The 26,242-nt window shown below is 37.8% G+C and overlaps 1 protein-coding gene and 1 pseudogene across 15 annotated transcripts in view; one reads left to right on the top strand and one right to left on the bottom strand.

The window, feature by feature from the left end:
* The window catches only part of LOC140513822 (enhancer of rudimentary homolog pseudogene), an 86,555-nt pseudogene that overhangs the window by 9,820 nt on the left and 50,493 nt on the right, over window positions 1-26,242 (top strand).
* LOC140513767 (TP53-binding protein 1-like) overlaps window positions 1-26,242 on the bottom strand; it is a 130,585-nt gene that overhangs the window by 89,721 nt on the left and 14,622 nt on the right. For 12 of the 15 annotated variants that reach the window (XR_011970318.1, XR_011970319.1, XR_011970320.1 and 9 more), the window contains exons 2-11: window positions 22,889-22,923; window positions 19,651-19,721; window positions 17,566-17,662; window positions 16,772-17,025; window positions 15,867-16,024; window positions 15,359-15,505; window positions 11,214-11,288; window positions 6,759-6,888; window positions 5,981-6,089; window positions 223-1,726 (exon numbers count right to left, since the gene is read on the bottom strand). Coding sequence is in view for 12 of the 15 variants with exons in the window: in XM_072623713.1 (XP_072479814.1) it covers window positions 223-1,726; window positions 5,981-6,089; window positions 6,759-6,888; window positions 11,214-11,288; window positions 15,359-15,505; window positions 15,867-16,024; window positions 16,772-17,025; window positions 17,566-17,662; window positions 19,651-19,721; window positions 22,889-22,923 (2,580 nt within the window). In the remaining 3 variants the exon portion in view is untranslated. Of the gene's footprint in view, window positions 1-222; window positions 1,727-5,980; window positions 6,090-6,758; window positions 6,889-11,213; window positions 11,289-15,358; window positions 15,506-15,866; window positions 16,025-16,771; window positions 17,026-17,565; window positions 19,722-22,888; window positions 22,924-24,872; window positions 25,616-26,242 lie in introns of those variants that run through there. The other 3 variants (XM_072623715.1, XM_072623718.1, XM_072623719.1) reach the window with 3 other exon arrangements.

Below are 26,242 nucleotides of genomic sequence, written 5' to 3'. Positions count from 1 at the left end.
ATAGTCAGTAAAGACAACCTCTGATTAGAAAAAATGATTATTTTTGATAACTGGCTAATTGTTATTCCGTTTATTAATATCTGTTCCACTTTAGAATTTAGCTCCAATAATAACCTTCAGCCCTCTATTCCCACCTCTCAAAAATCAATTCTGGTTAAGCTTCTCAATCCATCAGCTGAACGAGTCAAACAGTCCCCATTCGTATCTATGAATCGTACTCACCATTGGAGCTTTCACAGGGGCTCTGAAGACAATGGTCAGCGGCTTTCCCAAGCTGCTGAGTCTTTCCTTCACTGCCTGATTCCTCTATAGTATCCATTTGCGAATGTTTTATTAATAAGGTGTCTGCTTGCCCTGGAGATTGTGGCTGCTGCTTCTCCTGTTCAGTTCTCAGTATATCATCTACTCTTTCTAAAGACACTGGAGAGTGCTGAGGGTTCTCCTTCTCAGTAAGTGATTCCAGATTCTCGTCAGATTCTTGGCTCTTCTCTCCCTTAGCATCTAGACTGTTCTTAGCACCCAGTTCTATTCCTGGATCAACGTCCACACAAGAATGAGTATCTTCGTGGGCCTCTTCTCCCACAACAGGCTGAGAGGCAATATCAGCTGAGGACTCATCTTTTGTGGCTTTCTCTTCTACAATGACACCACAGCTTTCTGAGGTGGCCTCTCCCCCAGCCTCTGGGTCCTTCTGTTCCAGTTCTTCATCATGCATTTTCAGTTTTTTTGGAGAATCACTACCACTGACACTAGTATTAACTTCCATAGCTCCTTGGTACTCTTGATCTGGGATTTTTTCTTGGAGGCATAATCCTGGTGACTGAGTCTGAATCAGAGAGGGATGGAGTGGGCTACTCTCCCTGTTTTCTTTCTCTTCTTTCTGCCCCTCCTCTTGACTTTCACAAGGGGTTTCAGGAATTTCTTCAACCTCAGAAATTGAAGACCTCTTCTCTGCGTGATATTGTTTAGCCTCCACAGAGACCTCCTGATCTAATGCATTTAAGTGGGCCTCAGACGCAACAGCCTCAGATGAAACAGCCTCAGATGGAACAGCCTCAGACGGAAGAACCTCAGACGGAACAGCCTCAGACGGAACAGCCTCAGACGGAACAGCCTCAGACGGAACAGCCTCAGACGAAACAGCCTCAGAGGGAAGAACCTCAGACGGAAGAGCCTCAGACGGAAGAGCCTCAGAAACAGCCTCAGACGAAAGACTCTCAGAAAGAAGTACTTGGCTTCCTGAATCACATGTAAAATCAACACAAACATGTTCCATCTCTTCTCTGGTTTTGCATTCAGTGGCTGAAATGATCATTTCATTTGTAGTTTTTACAGCATCTTCTGTCTTTTTACAGTTTTCACTCAGCTCTTCTTGACTGTCTTTTGTTTGGTTCACTAGTACACTAGAATCTTCTGTGGGACAAACTTTAGATTCCAGAGTTTGAGATACAGGTTGCGTATCTTCAGTCTGCGTGTTCTTAGCATCTTCATCGATCTGCTGAGAGGTCAAACTCTCCATCTTTGTAGACTGGCTGCAATCACTTCCAGAAAGCATCAGCTCACAGGATTCTCCCATTAGTGGCTGCCCAAGATCCTCAGTGGGATTTCCTTCCTCAGTCTGTGAAGTCTTAGAGCACTCCACTGTGAAAGAGGAATTGTATCTATCTTCAGTGTTCTTTTCGTCACTTGGTCCCTGCTCCAAACTTGGAGATGGAATAAAAATGTCCTAAGGAGAGAAAAGGTAATAAACATTTTTTCTTCACATTCAAATTACTTTGTTCACCTATAACTCACATCAGAAACCTACATCTCTTTTTATTCAAACTAGAAACCAAATAACTGAGTTTATAAGCACTTTGCCCATGATCACAGGGTTAAAAAAGGTGTGTTTAGGAAAAAATCCCAGATTTGTATATCAATCTTTTTCTCAAAACAAAAAGCTACTTCCTCCTCTAGTTCCTCTTGCCAAATCACAGACATGAGTAAAACAGAATGTATATAAGATATTTTTAAAGATAACAGACTTCTCCCTTGGAAGAAAGGAAAAACATTTAAATATTTGACTACATATGTTTAGAGTTCCAATACAGCGTCACACAGCTAAATGGGCACTTTAAAAATAATGATGGTGAAGAATCAGCACGCACTTGTGTGAATTTTACTAAAGGACTCTGTCTTAGGAAGAGTGGTGATTGTGAAACCCAGAAAGTACATGACTCCTTAAACACAGAGTAAACCGTTCAGTGAAGTTCTCATTCTTTCACAAAAGAGCAGTGCAACCATCTTGCTTCCCAGTATTATGGCAGCTGATGAATGTCACTACGCTGATAACAAGTCAAATCTAGGACAGATGTCAATTCTAAAAGATTTTTCTTTTGCTGTGCCACTCTGAATTGGAATTGTGAAAAGTTGTATGCCAAGCAGGCGAGGTATGAATGTGCTATTATTTTAAAATTATAACATCTAACTAGGAATCAAATAAGATTACAAGACAGTCCATACGTACAATATCAGTCTATATTTCAGCGCCTTGAATTTTTTCTTTGCTCTTTTGGAAAATACGCAGCTAAGTCCTAAATACTATGAATAATAAATCCCCTAAAGTGTTTGCATTATTTGAATACGCACTGCATATTTCCACTGGGCTAGAATAAATAATCAGAGTTTACATAAATATAACTTTGAATAGCACAAATGCAAACAGGAATTCCATTATTTGCACTAATTGGGACCTGACTGTAACGGTCACATATCTGAGAGCCTGGACAAACACTTTTTTTTTCTCCCCTTTTTTTTTGCGAGGCAATCTGGGTCAAGTGACTTGCCCAGGGTCACACAGCTAGTAAGTGCCTGAAGCCACATTTGAACTCAGGTCCTCCTGATTCCAGGGCCGGTGCTCTATCCACTTCACCACCGAGATGCCCCTTTAGACAGACACTTTTAACAACTACTTTTAAAATACATTCCTTTTGAAAATGTGTTTAATAGACCCAAATGTATAATCATACAAGTCATTCCCCAATTGATAAATGGTCAAAGGATATGAACAGGCAATTTTCAGAGGAAGAAATTAAAGCTATCTATAATCATATGAAAAAATGATCTAAATCACTATTGATTAGAGAGATGCAAATCAAAACAACTCTGAGGTACCACATCACACCTATAAGATTGGCAAACATGACAGAACAAGAAAATGATAAATGCTGGAGAGGATGTGGGAGAGTTGGAACACTAATTCATTGTTGGTGGAGCTGCGAGCGCATCCAACCATTCTGGAGAGCAATTTGGAACTATGCCCAAAGGGCTACAAAAATGTGCATACCCTTTGACCCAGCAATATCGCTACTAGGACTATATCCCCAAGAGATCATAAAAATGGGAAAGGGTCCCACATGTACAAAAATATTTATAGCAGCACTCTATGTAGTTGCCAAAAACTGGAAGTCAAGGGGATGTCCATCAATTGGGGAATGGCTGAATAAATTATGGTATATGAATGTAATGGAGTACTATTGTGCCATAAGAAATGATGAACAAGAAGACTTCAGAGAGGCCTGGAAGGACTTATATGACCTGATGCTGAGTGAAAGGAGCAGAACCAGGAGAACTTTGTGCACAGCAACGACCACAGTGTGTGAGAGTTTTTTCTGGTAGACTTGGATTTTTGTAATAATGCAAAAACTTCTTATAAAAAAAAAAAAATCCCAAAGGTGGTTCTCAAGGCAAAATGCCTTCCACACTCAGAGAAAGAAATATGGAAGTCATTCGCAAAATGTAGCAGATCATGTTTGTGTATGTGTATGTGTTTGTGTATCATGTTCTGATTTGTTATACGATTTCTTTCAGTTATTTTAGTCTGACTACATAGCATGACTATAGTGAAAATATACTCAATAGGAAAGTATATGTAGAATCTATACAGAATTGTATGCAGTCGTGGGGAGGGAGGGGGGTAGTGGGGGGGGGATAAAATCGCAATTGTATGGCAGTGATTGTTAAACATTAAAAAATAAAAAAAAATAAATAAAGTACTTGCTAAGGTGGCTTTACTATGTGTCAGTAACTATGGTAGGAGCTGACGATACAAATACAATAAATCTTGGCAAGGACTTCTCAGAAAACATGAAAGAAGTTCGAGAAAAATTATGTTCGAACATTTTATATAATATACCACAAGCTTCAAATGGATGCATGATCTGAAGATTAAAGTCATAGCATTAAAAAAAAGAACAGAGGAAAATCCGATCAGGTACCTTTAAAAGCAACAGCTAAAGGCAGAATTCTTACCAAACAAGATTAGAGAATAAAACTGATAATTCTGATTACATGAAACTGAAGAACTCTTATACAAATTTAATGGAACTAGAATAAGGGAAGCAGTTGACAAGGGGAAAAAGCTATCACGTAGGTCTGACGCATGCCTGATTTCCCAGATTTCGAGGGAACCAGCATGGACATATACAATTAAAAGTCATTCCCCAGTGGGTGAAGGCAAAAAAGATATAAACAAATAGTTCTTAAAATGACTATGAACGATTATATGAAGGATTGCTTCAACTCACTAATAATTAGGGAAAAATAAATTAAACCAAGTCTAAAGCTTCATTTCATGCCTAGAAAATCGGCAGATAACAAAAAATGGGAAGTCAAAATTGGAGAAGTTGTGGAAAGATAAGCATATCAAAGATAGCAGGAAAGTACACAAAATATTTCTAAGCACTTTTTTTTGGTAGCAAGTAAGTGGAACAAGGAATAGCTAAAAAAAATGATGGTGTCTGAATAGCAGAGAGGTGCAGAAGGAGCCACGTGCTTTCACACATGGCCAAATGGTGATTCCTTTAGTTCCATTACGCAAGGCAGGGCCAGGGCTTCTATTTTTGAAAGAAAGATTTTTGGAGAGGGATGGTGCTAATACAGACACACAGACACACACTCACACATCAAAGAAAGGGTCAACGAAACATTTAAAAATACACAAAAGATCAAAATCAGAAGAAGTTCAGAAAGGAACAAAGCAATTCTGTTAAGTTTAACATTTTCTTAAAAAAGCCCTCAAACGACTTGCAACAGAAATTTTGTTCTTTGTATGTTGAAATATTCATATTTAAGTTCATAATAAAAAAAGAACATTTGAAATTAAAAAAACAGGCACACCGCTACACTGCTCCTAAAGCTCAGTTAGTCCAATCATTTTGGAAACAAGATCTCACTGGCAGACGTATACACCAAGCAGGTCAGAGACAAAAAAGGTCCCATTTATAGCCATGTATTGATAACAGCACTTTCGGTAACAGCAAAGAACTGGAAGCAAAGTAGATAGATACCCCATCCGTGGGAAGTAGAGAAGCAAACAGTGATACATGAATATAACGGAATATTGCTGTACCATAAGAATTGACTAATTGAAGAGACAGAGAAATACGTGCTCTTCTATGAAATGATGCAAAATGAAGCAGTCAGAACAAAGAATACAGTGCACATAATGACAAAAAATGTAAATGTATAAAAACAAAAAAACAAGGCAAGGAAAACGGAATGCAGGGAAATGATAATGATCAAGGAAGAGACATGAGGATGCACCTCCCTCCCTCATTTTCAGATACGGAGGACGATACACATGGGACAACGTCAGACCGGACTGAGGAGCAGGTTTGTTTTGCCGAATTATTTTCTTTCTTTTTCTGTTATTCGGGACAATTCCCAAGAAAGAAGGTTCGAGGTATATTGGAAAATGAAAAACAAAAAATACAAATCAAAGTGTAAGTTCTTCATAGTTGTCAAAGTTTGGTACATATAAAATATGACAGTTAGAAATAAACTACTCAGAGCAAATATTACTTGTGGATTACCAAAAATATGGACTTTTTAGCAGCACTTAGTAAAACTTGTGGCTGATTTGGTATTTTTTGATAAATTATTAAAATTACAAGTCTGAAATGATGAATGAAAATACAGTGAAGGAATGAAAGATACTTACTACATCTCTGCTACTTTTCTTCACACTAAACTTGAGAGGAAGGGATCTTCGGACCTTTTCTTTAGGACTTCTCTTAGGCGAGAAGCAACCTGCCTTCCCTGACTCCACCCTAGGAATTTTTTCATAAGAGGGAAGAAAAAAAATGCAATTTTTGATAACGACAATTTAAGCTGTATATGTTGCCAACAATATTTTTTCTGCGAGGCAAAACTTAACATAAAAATCCACAATAAGTTTTAGTGCTCATCTCCTAAAAGAATAAAAATATCAGACACTCTTGATGGAGGAGTCCTAACTAGCTATGTGGGACCTTTGGCAAATCACAACTTGATGACAGTTTCCTCAACATTTATAACATTAGGATTTATATCAGATGATTTCTAAGTCTATTCTAGATCTAAGATTTTATAAGTAGTGGGAATATGAAAACTTTATTTGTGTACCTAATTGTCATGCTTCTGACAAGAACTATTATAGTCCTTTGAACTTGGATCAAATAGATTTTCAAATCACAAGTAAAACATTAAGATGATATACTGTAGGGCAAAAGAGACAAGATTTTAATCAAGCAGAAGTGGTTTTTAGATTGAGAATCTTTCTTTGATAGAGGGAAAAAAGGAAAATGTTCTTGACTAATAAGAGTATACTGACAGGGAAATTTTCAAAAATGTTTTATTATTAAAATTGTATCAGTTTGCAGAAACAATAAATAACAAAGCAAACTATCCAAATCATTTAAACTAAGTTTCATTAGTTATCAGTGACTGAAGCAACTCACCTGCACACTTTTTCGCTTGCAATCCTTGTACTTCGCCTCTGAACACCTGTACTGAACCAACGACTTCCACTGATGGCTATGGGGGAGACTGAACTCTGGGAAGATGCACCAGGACTTGCTTCAAACTGAACTACAAAAGTAGCATAACATATATTAACTGATTTGTTTTAAAGCACAAAACATCAATAATATTGTTTTTTAAGAGACTTTTGAATTCCAAAATTTTTTTTTAAATTTTAGCTTAATAACCTTCCTTCATTTTCCTTTTACATAAAACACTATTTTTATTAATGTTATACTTTAGGAGGATCAAGAAAATGTTTAATTCGATTTTAACTTCTGTTAATAACATACAAAACAGTTCCTATATATAAACTCTGACTTGATATCCCCAGGGGAGAATATCACATTCCTTCTGTTTCCCCAATTCATGATAATTACCCTCAGCTAATTAAACATTATGCTAATAACCACTTGGATCTTCCAGTGTTTTTCTATTCCTTTGATTTCAATTCACTCTCCAGGTTCTCTTCTTACCTGTCTCAGTATCATTTTCAGTTTCCTTTGCTGAATCATCACCCCTGTCCCACTCCTAACCACATATATTCTCCAAGTCTCTGGGCCCTTCTCCTCTCTACTCACATACATACCACCCTAGTTCAGACCTTCCTCACTCTTGCTTGAACTATAATAACAGCCTAATTAAACTCCTAGCTTAAGTTTCCCCCCTCCAATTCATCCTCCACATAGCCTCCAAAATATTCTTCCTGTAACAATATGTTTATCAGGTCACCTCCTTAAGAAGCCGTGGTACCTTTAGATAAAAAAACATAAAATTTCTCAGCTTGGTTTTTAAAGCTTTTCACAGTCTAGATACAGACTACTTTTATATATAGTTTCTAATATTCTCTTTCATGTAGTCTATTCCACACTGTCGTACCTGCTGTCCTCTGAATTTGATAACCCACTTCCTGCCTCCATGCCTTTGACTGCAATGTACTCCCTTCTTTATCTCTGTCCTTAAAAATCTCTATTCCTCCTAGTAGTGTTTTCTCTCCCTCACCAAGTTATCTCATATTTATTTGTTTACTTGCTTATCTTCCTAGGTAAATTTTAAGTGCCCTGAAGGTAGAGACTTTCAAATTTCTGTCTTTGGGAAGATAGTGTCATTGAACTGAAGAATACACGGTGGGATATAAGGTGTAAGAAGACTGGAAAGAGGCAAAAAAATGGTAAGGGAGACTGACAATTGGTCATAAGGCAATTACAGGGGCCCCTTTGATGGCAATGGATATAAACCCAGATAGGTAAAAAAAAAACCTCTTTTTTTGTTGAATTTAAAATCAATAGTTAATTTAAAGAACAGTTGACCTAAAATCAACAACTGACTTACTAAAATTAGTTTACTCAATTTCAGGATAAATTACTATGGCCAGGGTTCTTTCCCTTGCTATACAGTGGTTGTGTAATGGTGGACTACTACAGAATGGCTATGTGACCCTGAGCAAGTCTTCTACTTCTCAGTGCTCTGGGCAGTTCTCTATAACCATACATTGGTAGAGGGAGTTTGCTCACCTGAAAGTCCCCAATACCATTAAAATCACAGGTGCAGTCACTGAAATCACAGCTCCACCTTCTATCCCTTGTACGTTCTAAGATGATGTAGTCACAATTAGTTTTCTCAGTTTTTTTGGTCACTTCAATACTACTCACCAGTTTTTCCTTGTGAGGGTTAGGGGCTATAACTGTGATTTCATTTGTATAGGGAACTCTCTGGTGAGGTAATTATCCCTATTAATACAAGCCAGCACGTTCTCTGCAACTTAAAGAGTGGCTTAGAGCACAGATATCAAATGTGTGGCCCCCTGTAGCCAGAACTAGATAAAAATGTAATTGGGAAATATTTAATACAGTAAATAAAAATATAATAAAAATAGAAAGCATTACATTTTAAAATTACGTCAACATGCAACACAGGAATCCTTAGAATAGATTAGTAACCCCCTATTCCTATTTGAGTTTGCTATTACTGACTTCCAACCGTGACAGATTAAATGATATGCCCATGGTCACATAGCCAGTATATGTCAGAGATGGGACATAAACCCAATTTCCAAGATTAGCTCTCTATTCATTATACTATATTTCTATTGGCAAGAATTAAATCCTAACCTCCAGTTTCCCTGCCAGTTCACTCTACCATCTGAAAGATGAAAATGTCAGCAAGGCAATAATTCATCAGATGTGTCTATTTTAAGCAGAATGAGACTTCTAGAAGATATTATGATGCTTAACACCCACCATCATTAGTATGTCTCTGTGTGAGTAAAACTGTAGATCTTTATAGCAAGAAGCCATCTCTAGAGCTCATGGTTCAGTCTCCTTATTTCATAAGTGCAGAAACTGACATCCAGAGGAGCTGAATCACTCACCCAGGATCATGCGCACTACTGTAAGTAGCTGAGCTGGAACTACAATCCAGAAGTCTTGACATTCAGTGTGTTTCTCTACTCTACCATATGGTTTCCAGGAAAATTTGGGGTCCAGGAATATTGTAAACTCTTGCTCTTGTTGTCCATTTGAAAAAAGGTCTTAAAAACAAGTTCCCAACTCATAAATCCAGTCAGAAAAAAATTTATAAAGGTTAATCAGGGCACATTCTCCATGAGCAGGAGTTTGAGATCTCCTGACATCTGGGTTGGAAACTACAGAGCTTGAGAGAAGTGCAAAGTTGAACATAACACTAGGGACCCAATCACAAAGCATTTACTCCTAATGCCTTCAACTTCACTCCTAGCTTCCAGTACTCAAAGAAAGAAAAAGTAAAGCATCATCACAGAATACTAAAATGTGAGTTTTCAATAAAATTTTACTTTTCCTAGAGTCCCAGTTGGAAAAGACCTCAGGAGCCATCTAATCATCTCATCTTATCTGTATCTGAACAAGAAATGTCCTCTATAACATCCTTGAAAGGTGGTAACCCAGACATTAAAGCCCTCTAGTTGCGGGGGAAGGGAAGGGAAGAAATTCACTACTTCCTAAAACAATCCATTCTATTTTTGGAGAGCACTAATTGTTAGGAAAATTCAATTCAATTTAATAAATATGAAGTGACTACCATATAGAAGCTAGATGGCACAGTGGATATTGCATTGAGCTTGAGATCAGGAAGACTCAACTTCACGAGATCAAATCTAGACTTCACACACACCTTATTCAGTGACTTAACTTTGTTGATCTCAGTTCCTCATCCGTAAAAGGAGTTGGAGAAGGAAATGGCAAACCACTCCAGTATCTCTGCCAAGAAAACTCCAAATGGAGTCAGAGAAAAGTCAGACACAACTGAAATGATTAGTCCCTTGTCCTCAAGAACTCACATTCTACTGTGGGAAAATAATATATACACACAAATACATACTGGATTGACAGTGGAGTGGGATCAGGAAAATTATTTAACAAAAATGTTTTATACTTTAACAGAGAATCTAAAAATCCTATTATTTAAAGCTCGCTGGAAAAAAAATATATTCACCTTTTAAGCAGATAAAGACTAAAGGTCAAAGAAACATTACAAAGTAAATTCAGGCTATGCAGTAGTTCAGATGAAAGTAAAGAAAGTTACAAATAACTGCAAGAATCTTAGTGCTAGCAAACAGTAACCTAAAAACCAACCAACTAGTGGAGTAAGGCAGTCATAAGAGAGCTTGCACTCAGAGATTTGAACCAAAAATTCATTGAAAAATTAGTTTGAACTTGAACTTATAACAAAATATGGACAAACTATTATAATGAACAATTTCACACAAAATTACACAAGAATTGAAATATAAACTGACTCAACTCCCTGGTATAGAATAACCTATTAATAAAAAAAAGTTAATAACCCACTTGAGTTTTGTTACATGTTTAGCAGTACTTAGTTATAAAGAGACAGAAAATCATTTCAGCAGATTAGCCTATGAACAAAATGCTTAATTTTCTAATCTCAGAATTTCTAGTACAATATGACCAATATCACTAGGGAACCCCCTATATGAGGGGCTCAACCTGGAATCCATGCTCACAAGAAATTCTTGGATACGTTTCAGGGGTTCATGAACTTAGATGGGAAAAAAATTACATCTTTATTTCAATATTGCTGGTTTCCTCTGTAATACCATTTATTTAATTTTACATACTTAAAAAATATTTCAAGGAGTACAATGTATCTATATATATAGATATAGATAGATTTCATCAGATGGCCAACAGGGTCCATGAAACAAAAAAGGTTAAAAAACTCCACTATGCAGCATCCCCACTCAAAAGTTCTACTTTATTTGGCATTATGTTGACATTTTTTCCTTACTGTTAAAAAGCCAAATTTTGACTAAACACAAATAAATCTTGTCAGAGAACAAAGTTAAAGACAGACTGCAAAAGCTTCCATCTAGTACAGTCATGTATGATACTTACCAGCTTTGTCTTGCTGAGGTGTAGTGGAGGGTGTTCTGTTACATTTAAGCTTATTCGGTACTCCACTAACAAAATCTGAAATGCAAGACACAGAAGCAATCATGTCTTGCTCTGTTAATACACATTTAATATTTATGATGTGCTAAAAAAAAATTGTACCAGCAGATACATTTTCATTAGGTCATTATAAGAAAAATAGTCACAGGTGGAATTGATGCCCAGTAATAATGAAATACAAAGAAATTTTGCACCTTTCAAAAGATAATTTTAATTAAGTAGTTCGCATCTCTCGAGAGGATATTTCAATTCAAATACAGTCAACACTATACTTCTAAATGTTTCTCAGCAGAAAAAAATTGGAAGGTATTCTTACCTCTGGGAAAATGCTAATTAAAAAGCAAAAGGTTTTAATGAGTAAATGAAATTGGTGACTAAGTTGTGAATTTTCTGAAAAGTAATTTTGGAGTTTGAAAGTGAAACAATGTATTATACGGGCCTTATGTCGAATATCACTAATTCACATTTATGTAGCATTTTAAAGTTTTCAAATGTTTACCTCACAACCCGATGTGAGTTAAGTAACATATTTTAAAATTTGTTTAAAATAATTAGTACATATTGATGATGAAAAGTAATTGTAAATTTTTCTGAATTCATTTCCAAATAATTCACCCCTTAAACAATTGTACAATGCTAAAGAAACAGCCATTCTGATGATGCGGGACAAATTCCACTCTAACAAGCACGAGTAAAAAGAATCCTCATTCTGCTTAAACCAGAGTAGAGACAAGCTGATGTAACAGGCACCCATAAAGCCTTTAGGACTACAAAATGGAATCATTCCAGAGTATTGCAGCATTTCTTACCAAGAAGCTAGCCTAACGACATGAAACATCTTATTGCTAAAAGATTGCAGAACATGGTAAAAAAAAAACAAAAGTCAACTCCAAGGAAGATGTAGAACAATATTTTTACCAAACACAACTTATCTAAAACGAAACAGACAAGACTATAGTAACCAAACACAAGGCTCTCCTCCCAACCATTTCTACCATTAAGTAATTTTCTGCTACCATCATGCAAGAAATATGAGGGGAAGGGGGTGTTTATTATTCATAACCCCTATTTGAGTTCAGTCTTAATACTTTACTTCAGTGGCTTTAAAGAGCACAGTTTCACAATCTGGGCTTCGGGGGGAAACCTGGTAGCTTCAAGAAACTGTTCAGTATAATGTCCTTCTTCAATATACACATATACAAACTGATGGTTTAAAGCACAAAGACTATTTTAACAGTGTATAGACAGCTCAAATATAAATTGCATACAAGCAGGTGGCAATGTAAAATAAAGCTATTTACATTGAGAAGACCCAGATTCAAGTCTGGGTATGCTACTTTTGCTATCTTTGTGACCTTGGGTCTCAGTTTCCTTGCATATTAAAAAGGGGGGCAAACCAAATTATCTCTATATTTCTCCAAGATGTCTTCCAGCTCTAAAAGTCCTATATTCACAGTGTCAAATTTAATACAATAATCAAACCTATACTCTAGGTCAAATTGAACACAATAATCAAACCTACACACTAAAGCCATTTTCATACTTCTAAAACCTCCATCCCTAGGTTAAGCAGTTTCACCATTTCTTCTTGACAAGCATTATCTGCCAGGCACACAGTTCCAGGCACTGCTGTCTTTCCAGTACCAATACTGACATGCTAATAATAGATAACCAAGGCAGCATTTATATCTTATTATCAATACTATCTAGAGAGAAACAATACAATCCACTTAACCACCGAAAGAGCAAGATTTGTGTCATACTTTTTGCCAAGATTAACTCGCTGATTCAGGGTTTTATTTAAAATATGAATATTATGTAGCTAATAAGTAGAGCAGGGACACATACTAGATAACCTAAACGTTAGATAACCTAAATGTTACTACAGAGATTCGGTTCTGGGATGTTTGAAGTTAACCAGTTAGCTAGGAATAGGAGGAAGAATGTCAGTCTCTTGAAAACAATATTTCAAAGCTTCTGATCTAATTAACAAGATAACTAAAAATACTCAACTGGAACAAAATATAAAAGGGCAGCCTCTGCTGAAACAACATCTTAGAGAGGTGGCACTGTTAGGCTAGGTGAACTATATGAAGGGAAACTTGGTCTTGATGACAGTTGATACAAACTACCCTGCCCTTCAAAGGGCCTTCACCCCAACATAATATGTGTGAACAGACCTGGCATGAAACTTAGAATGTAGAGGATTTAAGCTTCTTCCTCAAACCTTCAGGAGGAAACTGAAGGGAAGATCTATGAAAGTGACTGTTCAAGCTAGAATGATGAACATTCAGGATGTACTGGGATAGAAACTAACAGGAAAGAAAGTTTGAACTGGCACGATGACTGCGTGTAAATATGTAAGTATTTGACATAGAGCACAGATGGGGCACAAAAAACTAAAAAGACCTGGCACTCTTCCTCTTTCCTCCCAGTAACCCAAGCAGGATGTATCTGTCACTCCGCCTTTTCTCAGCCCCAGGAGCAACTTTGAAGAAAAAAAAAAAAACCCAGACACAAAAGATAATTTAAAAAACTACGCAATAGGACCACAGACCATTGCAGTGAAGCTGATGACAGGAGAAAATAAATTTACATAGAAACATATAATTCATACGTAAAAGCAATCTTAAGAGTCTGGTCCTGAAAACAATGGAGAGTTCCTCTTGTTCTACCTAGCGAAAGGTATAAGGGAATCCCATGGAAAGGAGGCAGACACAAAATGATCCAGTCCACTTGATGACACTACTTTCCTTTCTGTGTACCCCAAGGCTTATATCTGTAGCTTATCTGTTCTTTCTGTACAGCGGTCAAAAAACATTTATTAAGTGTCAGGCACCAATCACATAAATTATCTAGCTTTTAGGCTTGACCTCTAGCTCTGGCCTTTTGATGTACATCATCCTTCTGCTATCTTTAAAAATACAAAGAAGCTGCTTTGGAATGACATGCATCTGTGTGGCTAGAATTTCTCTGGAGGTCTACATCTGCTTTATTTTGGTCTTGTCTGAGTTTAATCTACAAAAATATAATCTACCGAATGCAAAAAAACAAAAGATTTTGTCAACATCCCCCTAAATCCTAAAAAACTGTTTGCCTGTAAAGGAAATTGAACTACATGATTTTTAGGGTCCCTTCTAACTTTAAGTTATGTGAGTCCTAAAATATATTTGACTTTATTAAAAATTGTATTACAATGGCCTGCAGTCCTATTGACTCTTTGCACCTTTTTCATCTATTCCTTCCTTTTTACAATGCTACCAATTTAGGCCAGGCCTTGACTATTCACACCTGGATTATTGCAAAAACCTTCCTCAATTCCCTTCCAGTCTTTCTGGCCTAAAAATAATGCTGTGTACTGTTAAAGACTCATCCAAAATATCATTTCCAGGACATCAATACTCTGACCAAATCTTCCACTTGGTGGCCACTGCTTACATGATAAAACTTAATCGCCTGAGTTAGCGTTCAACGATTCTCCGTGACCGTCCTCAGTCTTCTTTTCTGATTTCTTCCCTTTCTCCATTTAAGTCTTCATTTAAACAAAGTTAGTCTACTTACTGTCTCCCACATGTACCACGCCCTTCCACACCTGAATTTCCTCATCCAGGGCAAATATTATGCATTTTTGATTATCCAAATAAAATTCCAATTAGCCCTCCCTAACAACTCATTCTTCTTCAAGCCGAGGGCATTTTAACAATCTTACATTTACTAATATTGCTATTTTTAACTCTTTGCAAGAGGAACTCTATAGACCTACATTCTGACTCTTTGTCATTAGCAAACACTACAACTTGGGCAGGTCACTTAACCTACATGAAGCATAGTCTCCCCATTAGTAAAATAAAGAGTCTGGAAGAGGCTCCCCCTCTTACCTAAAAAATTCTGTAATTCTAGGAGTCTATGTTTTATCTCTTCAACTAGACTGTATACACCAAGAGAGGTAATAATATGGTATGCGTCTTTATATCTCCCACAGCCCTTAACATAAAGAAGGTAGTAAAAAAAATTTCTGTTGAGTAGTTACCTTAAATAATAAAAGCTTATAAACCTCCATGCTTAGGTCAAATAGTAATAATACTCACCACCTACACCCTGTCTTCTCTTTTCCTTATGTTCAATAGAAGACTCATATTCACCTTCTTCGCAGTCGTCTAGTGATGGAGTAGAACTGGGGCCATCAATACCCAACAGGACTGGTATCTTTTCCATGATAAACTCTGGCACACGCCCTAAAGGATAACATTGACAATGTTGTTTTTATTGTGTTGTTTTAAAAATAAAGGTATTCTACACTAAACTTCTGTCAGAGAACAGGTTCCTAAATCATATACTTGAGCTTGAAGGAACCTTCAGAAGTCATTTGGTTCACCCCCTTCATTTTACGGATGATAAAACTGAAATCCCGAGGGTTAAATGACTGTCAAGATCACATATGGAGCAAGCAAAAGAGCTGGAGGTCTCTGTGAGCCCAAGGCCTCTAACTTAGTCCAGCACTCTTTCACTGTTTCTGCCTCAGAGTTTTAATGGTTAGTTGGGAGAAGCTGGCAAGCCATAAACATTCTGCCCTGAAGACATTTCACCTTTTCTTACCAATATCAGCTGCATGATCAATCAGGGTCTTTACCACCGCAATCTCCAGTCGAATTTCTTCCCTTGCATTCTTCGACACTTTCTCATTCCATGAATGTAAAAGGTTTGGAGCAAGCATTGCTGCAAGATTATAACTATCCATCTTATTCTCACTGACTCTTTAAAAAAAAAAAAAAAGTAGGTACCATTAAACGTAGTCAAAATTTGAACTAAGAAACAATTTCAAGAAGCTAACAGGCATATTTGTAGGGACTCTTACTTAATATTGGCTATGTATAAGGCAAATACTAAACCTTATCAGGAATTTAACCAAGAAATAGGAAATAAAAAAGCTTCTAACAGTCAAATTAATTTATAAAATCCATGCATCCAAAACTAATATTTTATTCACAGCCAAGCTTCTCAAAATCCTCAATCAGTACTAACTTATTTAAAACATAATAGTAAGACAGTTGGTTATTGCATTTGGTTTCAAAGTTCATAACTGATTAGAAGTAGCCAAACAGAAAGGGTGAGAGGAGTGGTTACAGGCAGGCACAAAAACTGTAGTGAGAAATGACAGGTGATAGCAAGGAAAGAAATAGAAAAATTATAAAAAAACAGAAATATGAAATCAAATGGCATCACAGGTTAGACCTTTTAGGGTAAACTGCCTTGCAGAAACAGGCCCCTGGAGATCACTGTATTACGGTATACAAATAATGACAGTCAAAATGATAAAGAAAAAACGAAATTGTATTCAATATACTCCATTTGAGAAGATAAGGAAATATGTAAATAAATTTTAAGAAATATTTCCATCCCAAATAGCTGAAAACAAAATAAATGTACTGTTGCTTAAAATTATAACTGGCTAGCCAAAAGTTCCCCATAGCTAAAATTTTTTGTACTTGATCTTTACTTACCTGAGAGAAACATTCCGGAGAAAGTTAAAGAAGTACCGTAATACATATACTATATTGTCAGTCATAAGACAAGAGAGCAACATTGTAGCAGTATCCGTCTCCTCTGTTTCCAACTGTTGAGCTTTGATAAAAGCTTCATGCAAATCAACTGGAAAGATGGGTTCTGGCAACTCCCTAAAAAATTTCTTAATAAGATCTGTGATATCCTGTGGATCTGCAGAAGACAGACAGCTTTCACCATGATTCAGTTTCCTCTGAAATAAATTTCAAGTCATCAGTATTCTTTGATTTAAGATCTCCATTTTGATCAAAATCTCTGCTTACATCTCAAGATAAAGAGTTTTTCTTAGTAAACTTTAATTCTTTTATTTATTTGCTTCTGGTGTCATGTATTACAAAACACACAAGAAGCTCTAGCAAACAATCAAAAATACTTAATTTCTTTAACTACTGGATTCATGTAAGCTAGAAATGCTTTCCACAAAGGGAATAATAGCTGGTCAGCTGTAACTCTACCATTCATTAATACCGAAAAGATGAGAGGACATAATGCTGAGCTTGGGAGTCATTAGACCTGGGTTCAAACCCTCCCCCCAATAACTACCTATGTGCAAGGTGCTCACAGACATCTCCACAGTAATTATTTAAAGTCATATGGGATGTGATGTTAGAGGGAGTCCACATGCTAGAAAATCATAGACCCTTTGCACATTCATGTCATATCTGAGAACTGTAACAACAAAAACCTAATTAGACAACTGTGGAAAGAAAAAATAGTCAAGGAATATGCCTACCTTCAGTGCTTTTATATGGGTAGCTGATCCAGAAACCCTAAAAAGACCCTTAACATGAAGATGTTGTTCCAAAGATGTGCAAGCATCAACGAGAAAACTGAAAAAGGCAGGTCTCATTAATGTATTTAATCTTACAAAAACCATACTAAGTGAATATACTTGTCAAGGTACATCAATAGGCTGTGAAGATCCTTGACATGACTTCTGAATTATAAATCATTTCCCATTTCTATAATCTACTCATTGTTCTTGTGCTAATTTTAGTATGACCGTTGCTCTCATTCCATGACTTTCACAGCCTACTATATACCCAAGAGCCATACTATCTAAGTGTGTATACACACACACACACACACACACACACACACACACACACATATATATATAACCTCTATACACACAGACATGTATACCCCAACAAATCTTTCTGTAATTACCATCCCATAAAATGCAACAACCTTTTTTAATTCAATTTAATTCAACATTCATTAAGTTTCCATATATGCAAGGCATCCTTAATACTACAGATAAAAAGGAAAAAAAATTCCTCCATTTCAACATATACAGCATATACACAGATGAGTATATATAAAGTAGTGTTAAGAGACAAATGATAACTAGGGTAGAGGAAAAATAGGTCAGGAAAAGTCTTATATAATAGTGAAGAAGCGAGGGCTTATAAGAGGCAAAGGTAAAGAAGGAATGTATTATACACCTGAGAGATAGTTAATGCAAAAGAATGGAGGCAGGAGACTGAGTGTATGTATCGTCAAAAGGACTAATAGCCAACAGACTGGAAAGGTAGATGGGAGGCAGATCATGAAAATGATAAATGGTTAAATGGATTTTGTATTTTATCCCAGAGGCCATAGGAAGCTCCTGAAGCTTCTTAAGTCAGACCCCTGTTTTAGGAACATCAATTGGCAGCAGCTTAGATTATGGATATAAAACAGCGAGACTTGAATCAACAAGACCTGGCAACTAACTGGACTAAAGGGATGTGGGAGGAGGGAATTTCAAAGAGAAGATAGTGGAGAATTGACTCTGAGGCTCTAAAACTAGAAAATGAGAAGAATGGTTGTGTATTCAATCAAAACAGGAAAGTGTGAAAATGGGATAGATGTGAGGAAATACAAGTTCCATTTTTGAAAAATCAGTTTATTTTTATTTATAGGTTCTATTCATATCTCATTTAATTTACTTCTTTATTTGCTTGTCTGTGGGACCTTTATTTCTCTGCCAACATCATTTGTCCAACTCTTCGGAAGACAGAGATGATTTTTTAAAAAAATAATTCAATATGTAGAACAAAATAATGCAGACAGAACGATGCTCAATAGAAGTCTGTAGGTAATACATGTAGTATCAATGTTAAAGGGGACAGCTAGATGGCCCAGTGGATAGAGTGAGTGCTGGGCCTGGAGTCAGGAAGACTCATCTTCCTGAGGTCAAATCTGGCCTCAGACATTTCCTAGCTATGTAACCCTGAGCAAGTCACTTAACTCTGCTTGCCTCAGTTTCCGTATCTGTAAAATAAGGGGGTGAATGAAATGGCAAAACACTCCAGTATCTTTGCCAAGAAAACCCCAAAAGAGGTTATAAAGAATGAAAACAACTAAATGCCAAATAAACGTTATCTCTACAGATTACACAGCTCTCCTAGGTAAAGGACTCGGAGGATCTAAGCAGGTTCATTAACATGAGTTTTGTCATCATTTCCCCAATACGTGAGCGTTTAGAAATCCTTTTACTAGAATGTGAAATGTGCGCATAACAAATCTGAAAAACACTGTGTGATCACTATTTACAAAAGCTTGGGCATCTCAATAACATATAATTACTCTCCTCCCACAATTCTTCCCAAATATACTCATTCATTCATCCAATAAACGTTTACTGAAAGTCTGTTATTTGTCAGGCACTGTGCTAAGGGTATCATTACATTACAGGGATTTTCATTCAAATACAGATTTCAGAGTGGAATTATAAAGTCCATGAATTAAAGACCCAAGTGTGAAATATCTACTAATTTCTGAACCTTGCAATTCACCACTTAATTCTAGGCTAATTTCACACCTTTCTTACCTTGGAATGTTTCCATATTCTGGTACAAATGTCTGGGGTAGTACAGAAAAAGGTGCTCGAAAAATTTTCCCCTAAAATGTAAAAGTCATTTATTATAAGCATCAAGATAAAAATTTACAGGTATAAGCACAGAATGTGAAGACAAATTGTGATTTCAGGGAAAGAGCAAAAAAACAATTAAACTAGTTACTAATATTCTGAGATATAATTAGTCATAGTAGCTAAAAGGCAACAGACTTTGGTAACAGTGAGTCTTAAGAACAGAACTAGTCTCAAATACTAAAATAAATACCTTATGCCAATAATATCTATTAATTATGCTAATGAAAGAGTTACAGAACATTTGGATCAAATACTAACACACATTAAAGTATCATTATTGTATTATTTTTTAAAGAGGACTTCAAATAGGTTTAATGCTTCTCAATTTGCATCTATTAAAATGGATATTTTTTTCTGAAATCACCTTCCACAGCTCTGCAAATACTAACTCTGCATCAAATTATCTGTGTACTTCCTTGACCAATAATAGGGTAAGATGGATTAATTTTTTTGGCTGATGAATGTTACAAATTTTCTAACAAAATGTTCCAAGAGACTAGGACTAAGAAATACTGAAAGTAAACATTAAAACATTAAAAAATCCAATTCAACCTCTTCTTGTACAGTTGCTATTTCTATAATAAAATTATCTTCTTTCTTACTATTTTTCTTAACTATTTCTTAACTATTTCTTAACTATTCTTAACTATGAAATATTTCTTAACTAATTCTTAACAATTTTTCCGAAGACTATTTATCACAAGAATAACTTGTGAAAGGCACCAAGATTCAGTAGTCCTGGGTATCAAGTCATGTCTCTATTTATTAGTTATGTGGCCTCTAATAAGCCATTTCAGCCCTTTCGTTACCTCACCTGTAAAATGAGGATAATTCCACATAACTCAGAGGGAGTTTTATAAACTACATGTTGTAACAATGAGCTATTATTAATAATCTGAAATCAAATTCTGAGATCCTGGAAAAAATAACAGTACAGATATATATACTGAAAGAATTAAGCATAAAAATTTTCTGTAAGCTCGTACGACACTTAGGAAAATGACTAACGCAGAAGACATCCCATTACTAGGACTGGAGATAAGCCATTTATAGTATTTTTTAAAAAATCAATCCATAAGCATTTATTAAGCTGTAACTATACACCAGGCACTAGGGATAAAAATACAAATAAAATAACCCCTACTCTCAAGGAACTTATGTGCTAATGAGGGAGAGAAGTACGTACAGAATATAAATAAATACAAAATAGCTAAATAAGCATTTTTGGGGGGAAGGATGGAAAATCAGGAAAGGTTGATAGTGATATTTTAGCTAAATCTTGAAGGAAAAGAGAGATGAAGCAGAGGTGAGGATGGAGTGAATTACAGGCATGTGGAGATGGCAACTGCAAAGGAAGATTCAGGACATACCTGAGTACATGGGGGACACAGAAAAGGCTAGTCGGTATGGGCTGGGGGTGGGGTTGTTTAATGAGTAACATACAATGAGGATGGAAAGACAGCTTGTGAAAGGCTTTAAAAGCTAAGTAGAGGAGTTTATTTTATCCTAGAGAGTTAACAGGGAACCAATGAAGTTTATTTTGTAGATCACATTTGGGCTAATGGAAAATCACTTTGGCAGCAATATGTAAGATAAGACAGAAATAGGAAATGGTTTGAGGCAGGAAGTACAATTAGGAGACAAATTCAGTAATCTAAATGTGATGAAGGCTTGAACTAAGGAGGGTCAGAAAGAAACAAGACAACTGCCAACTGATTAGATATACAGGGTGAGGGAAAATGAAGAGGATAATGGAAAGTTACTAGACTTGGGATATGAGAAGACTGGTGGTGCCTTGGGGGCAAAAATAGGGAAGTTTGGAGAGCAATATAATGAGATGTTTTGGACCTGTTAAGTTTGAGATATCTCTGAGACAGGTTTGTAATATCAAGAAACTGAGATAAATCTTGGATATCTAGTTTGAAATATCCCATAGGCAAACAGTGATGCAGGCCAGAAGCTCAGAGGAGAAACTGGGACTGGCTATACAGACCTACAAGTCATCTACATAGGTTTAGGATTAGGGATATGACTGGTGACTTCACTGGTGTAGATAACTCCCAAATGAGGGCACTTATTCTACCAATAGAGACTGGCAACTTTTCTGCAAATAGTAGTGTTTAAATGCCTAGAACAATGAATAGTTAAATGACTTGCCAGGAAATCACACAAAAAGTCAAAGGCAACATTTTAATCCCAGGCTTCAAGGACAGCTTTTTAACAATGGCTCTTAATCATCTTGAATGAAAGATAATAAAACCCTAGGAACTGATGAGGTCACTGAGAGAAATTCTTTCATGCAACAAACATCTATTAAACACTTTCTATGTTCTAGGCTCCAGAGAAAGATACAGTAACAAAGATGAAACAGTCCCTGCTCAGAGAAATTACATTTCATGGAGGTGAGGAGAAGTAGAGGGAAAAGACATAGATACACGTAAGTAAATATATACAATACAATTGAGAAGAAGCACTAACTGGAGGATGGGAAACTAGAAAAGGGTAGGTTACACTTCAGCTAAACTTTGAAACAAACTAAGGGTTTCAAGAGGCAGAAGTGTGGGAAAAAGTATTTTAGGTATGAAGGATAGCTTCTGTAAAGTTATGGAAGCAAAGAAATGTCAAATAGGCTTACTTTAACTGCACACTGCAAAAAACAGAGTAATATGTAATAAACCTGGAAAGGTTGGCTGTTACTTTTTGAAGGACTTCAAATGCCAAACAAGGCAGTTGTAGTATTTGACTCTAAACAAGATAGCAATCTTTTTGAAAAAAGGAACCACACAGTCATACCCATGCTTTAACAATCATTTGTTTTAAGTGGATGATGGATAAAACCTGGAGGGTAAAACCATGACCTACACAACAATTAGGAAGCTACGATAATAGTCCAGGGGAGAAGTTAACAGGTCAACTTGAACTAGGGTTATAGATTGAAGGATTAGAAAGATGTTTTGTAGGGGGAATCAACAAGTGACTGGGTATAGGGGTTGAGGGGAAATGAAGCGTTACAGCCGATTTCAAGTTCACAAACCAGAACGGTTAGGACAGAACTGCTCTCGAAAGAAACTTCAGAGAGAGGTGGGTGAGTACTATTTTGGAGATGTTGAACTTAAGATGCCTACGGGACACTCACCTGGAAATGTCTGAAAGGCAGATTATGATTCAGGGCTAGAATTGAAGAGAAAGATTAGGGCTAAGGTACAGATACGGGAGGTGCATAGCAATGATAGTTGAATATGGCAAGGAGCCTAGTGCTCTTTACACTAAACAGATTAAATCAATGCCTTCAATAGAATATTTTAAAAAATGAGGGGAAGACGGAAAAATCAGTATACTGACAAATAAGTTGATTTTTAGAACACAAATATTAGTTTTTATATATTAGTCTATGTATTTGTATAAAGTGCAATTCACAAGTTTTTGTATTAGAAACTCTTAAGTGTGAACCAGTATAAAATGTTATTGCAAATAGAAGTACAACTTTAATATTGTTCTTAGCTATCTCACCTCACATTACATTCTGAAACAATTCCAGCGGCTACTTACTCTGATTTACACTTATCTCTTAAAGACATTCATACTTACTTTATATAATATAATATGACTGTTCATTCTCATATTTGAGTAATATTCTGCATGGCTGTTTGTCCAATACAATGTGTCCACTAGTCAGTTTCTACTCTACCGACAAGATCTTAAGTATTGTTCAGCACCTAAAACATAGTATATAGATGCTTGATACACGATTTTTTTAAATTATGAAATGAATTCCTTGATTTTATGAGTGGAAAAAAAATCAAGGGCTATGTCTTGCAAAGACCTTCTCCATCTGTCAATCATTTTAGTCTTCTTTATGCATTTGTAGAACATAATGCTATCTCAAAAATATTACATGGCTCACATCACATTTCTAAATCTTTTCCTTCAATTTCTTGAAATCTTTGAAATTACTATCTCATAGGTATAAAATCTTGGGTAGAGACTGAAACAACTGAAGAGACTATCATATTGGTAAATAATCAGTAGAAACAAAAAAGTGTCAATTTAACTACCTAGTTAAAAAATGTTTTATGACATAAAGCTGACAATAGCAAAAATTAGGTTTGGGCATAATCAGATTCAATTAACTATTATGCACTCAAAAACCAGCTGTAACAAATATACACAACAGGACCACATAAAAGAAGCTGTATTAATTAATCTAAGTACACACACACACACACACACACACACACACACACACACACACACACACACACACACACACACACACACACACACACACACACACACACACACACACACTAGTATTTAACCAGAACTCCTCTTCAGTACTTAACCATTTCCACTGAACCATTCAGAAAACACCATTCTTTTTAAATGAACCACCCTTCCTGATAGCCCACAAAAGCCTCAGAAAATAATCACAAATACTCACTTAACCTCTATGAACTTCAGATTGAAAAACAGGAATAATAATAACATGTAGTGTGTGTGTATACACACACGCACACATGTATATATACAGAGAAAGATACACACACACTTCAAGGGGTTGTTGTAAGGTTCAGATAAAATCAAGTACATGGAGTAATCTGAAACCTTAAGGTACTATAGAAACATTAGTTATAACCAACAGTAAATCTTGACATCTTCACCATATGGCTTATCATGTGTAAAATCGAGAAGCGGCATGGACTAGCAAACAGTCAGAAAAACCTAGGTTCAGAATCTATTTTGTAGAATAGTTGCGTGATTCTGGGCAAATTACTGAAGCTCTCTCTGGGCCTGTTTCCTCCTCTGTAAAACCGTGAGTTAGAGGAGATAGTTTCTAAGTTTCTTTCTAGTTTTAAACATGCAGCTAAATGGGTGTGTGAACAAAGAGCGAGGTCTGGAGTCAGAAGATCTGTGTGATCCCAGACAAGTCACTTGACCGCTTAACCACTTAACCTCTCAGTTTCTTTCCCCTGGCACATAGGTAGCTCTAGAGATACGTTAGCTATCATCCTGTCCTCTTTTCTGGACAAAATTAATGCTCCACTTTCACCAGTTTGGTTCACAGTGACTCTTACTAGCCTTCGGATGTCCTCCCTCAGCCCTCTTCCCCCTGGTCTTACCCTAAAAGTTATCGCCCGAGACTCCTGCCGGCCGCGAGCGCTCTGGATCTTTAAGCCATAGGCGGCCTCGAGATGCTGCAGCAGGGTCAGCCTCACCAGCCTCCGGTGCCTCATTTCTGCGGGTGTCTCGCACCTCTCCGCCACTCCCCTCCTCCTCGTCCTGATCCCTTTCCACCCATTGACCTTCTCTAGCCACCACCTCTTCCACTTGCTACAAACCCTCGGTGTCACCACCTTCGCTTCAACTCCCTCTCGTCCACTTCCACGAGCCCCGCTGGGGCTCGGGCCTGCTCCTGCCACTTCCGTGTCTCCTACCCTCAATTCCAAGCCCTCAGGTCTGTTTGTCCACACCCCGCTCCTTCCCCCGCCACTGACCCTTCTCTAAGTCACTCCCCACGGACCCTTCCACGCTCCTCTCCGGTCACTCCCCACCGACTCGTCCACGCTCCTTCCCGGTCACTCGTCCACGCTCCTCCCCAGTCACTCCCCACCAACTTGTCCACGCTCCTCCCCAGTCACTCCCCACCAACTTGTCCACGCTCCTCTCCAGTCACTCCCCACCGACTCGTCCACGCTCCTTCCCGGTCACTCGTCCACGCTCCTCCCCAGTCACTCCCCACCAACTTGTCCACGCTCCTCTCCAGTCACTCCCCACCGACTCGTCCACGCTCCTTCCCGGTCACTCGTCCACGCTCCTCCCCAGTCACTCCCCACCAACTTGTCCACGCTCCTCCCCAGTCACTCCCCACCGACTTGTCCACGCTCCTCTCCAGTCACTCCCCACCGACTTGTCCACGCTCCTCTCCAGTCACTCCCCACAGACTCGTCCACGCTCCTCCCTGTCACTGCCCACCAACCAGTCCCAGGCCTTCACCCCAGAAGACCTTTCCCCTAGACTCCCAGTCTCTATTTCCGGTCCCTCGGGTCTGCGGCTCTTGCGGCCCCCCGCTCGTCGCCGGTCAGGCCCTAGGCTAACGTCGCCCCAGACGCCGGAGGCCCGGCGGGCCCTGGGCCCTGGCTCCGCCGCGGACTCCTCGAGCTCCCCTCCGGACCGGTCTCGCACGCTCAGGCACCGCCCTCCGTCAGCCGGGCTGTTACCCCATCCCGGGCTGCCCACTCCGGCAGACCGGTCGCCCCCACAATCCAAATCCCAAAGCCGCGGTCTCCCGCCTCCCACTCCGCCTCCGCCGCCTAGCCAAGCACTCAGCTCCCGCTCCGCCTTCGCACCCCAGCCGAGAACTCAGCTTCGGGCCGAACGCAGCGGCTCAAACGGCAGCGCCAACGTTCGACCCGCTCTCTGATTGGGCCGCGCCATTCACAATCAGAACCCCTCCGCGGGGGCCTAACAATAGCCTGATTCGGCGGTAACG

The sequence above is a fragment of the Notamacropus eugenii genome, chromosome 7 (genome assembly GCF_028372415.1).
Source record: "Notamacropus eugenii isolate mMacEug1 chromosome 7, mMacEug1.pri_v2, whole genome shotgun sequence".
NCBI lineage: Eukaryota > Metazoa > Chordata > Mammalia > Diprotodontia > Macropodidae > Notamacropus > Notamacropus eugenii.
Note: the sequence above shows the minus strand (reverse complement) of the source record. Positions and strands in the feature narration are given on the sequence as shown.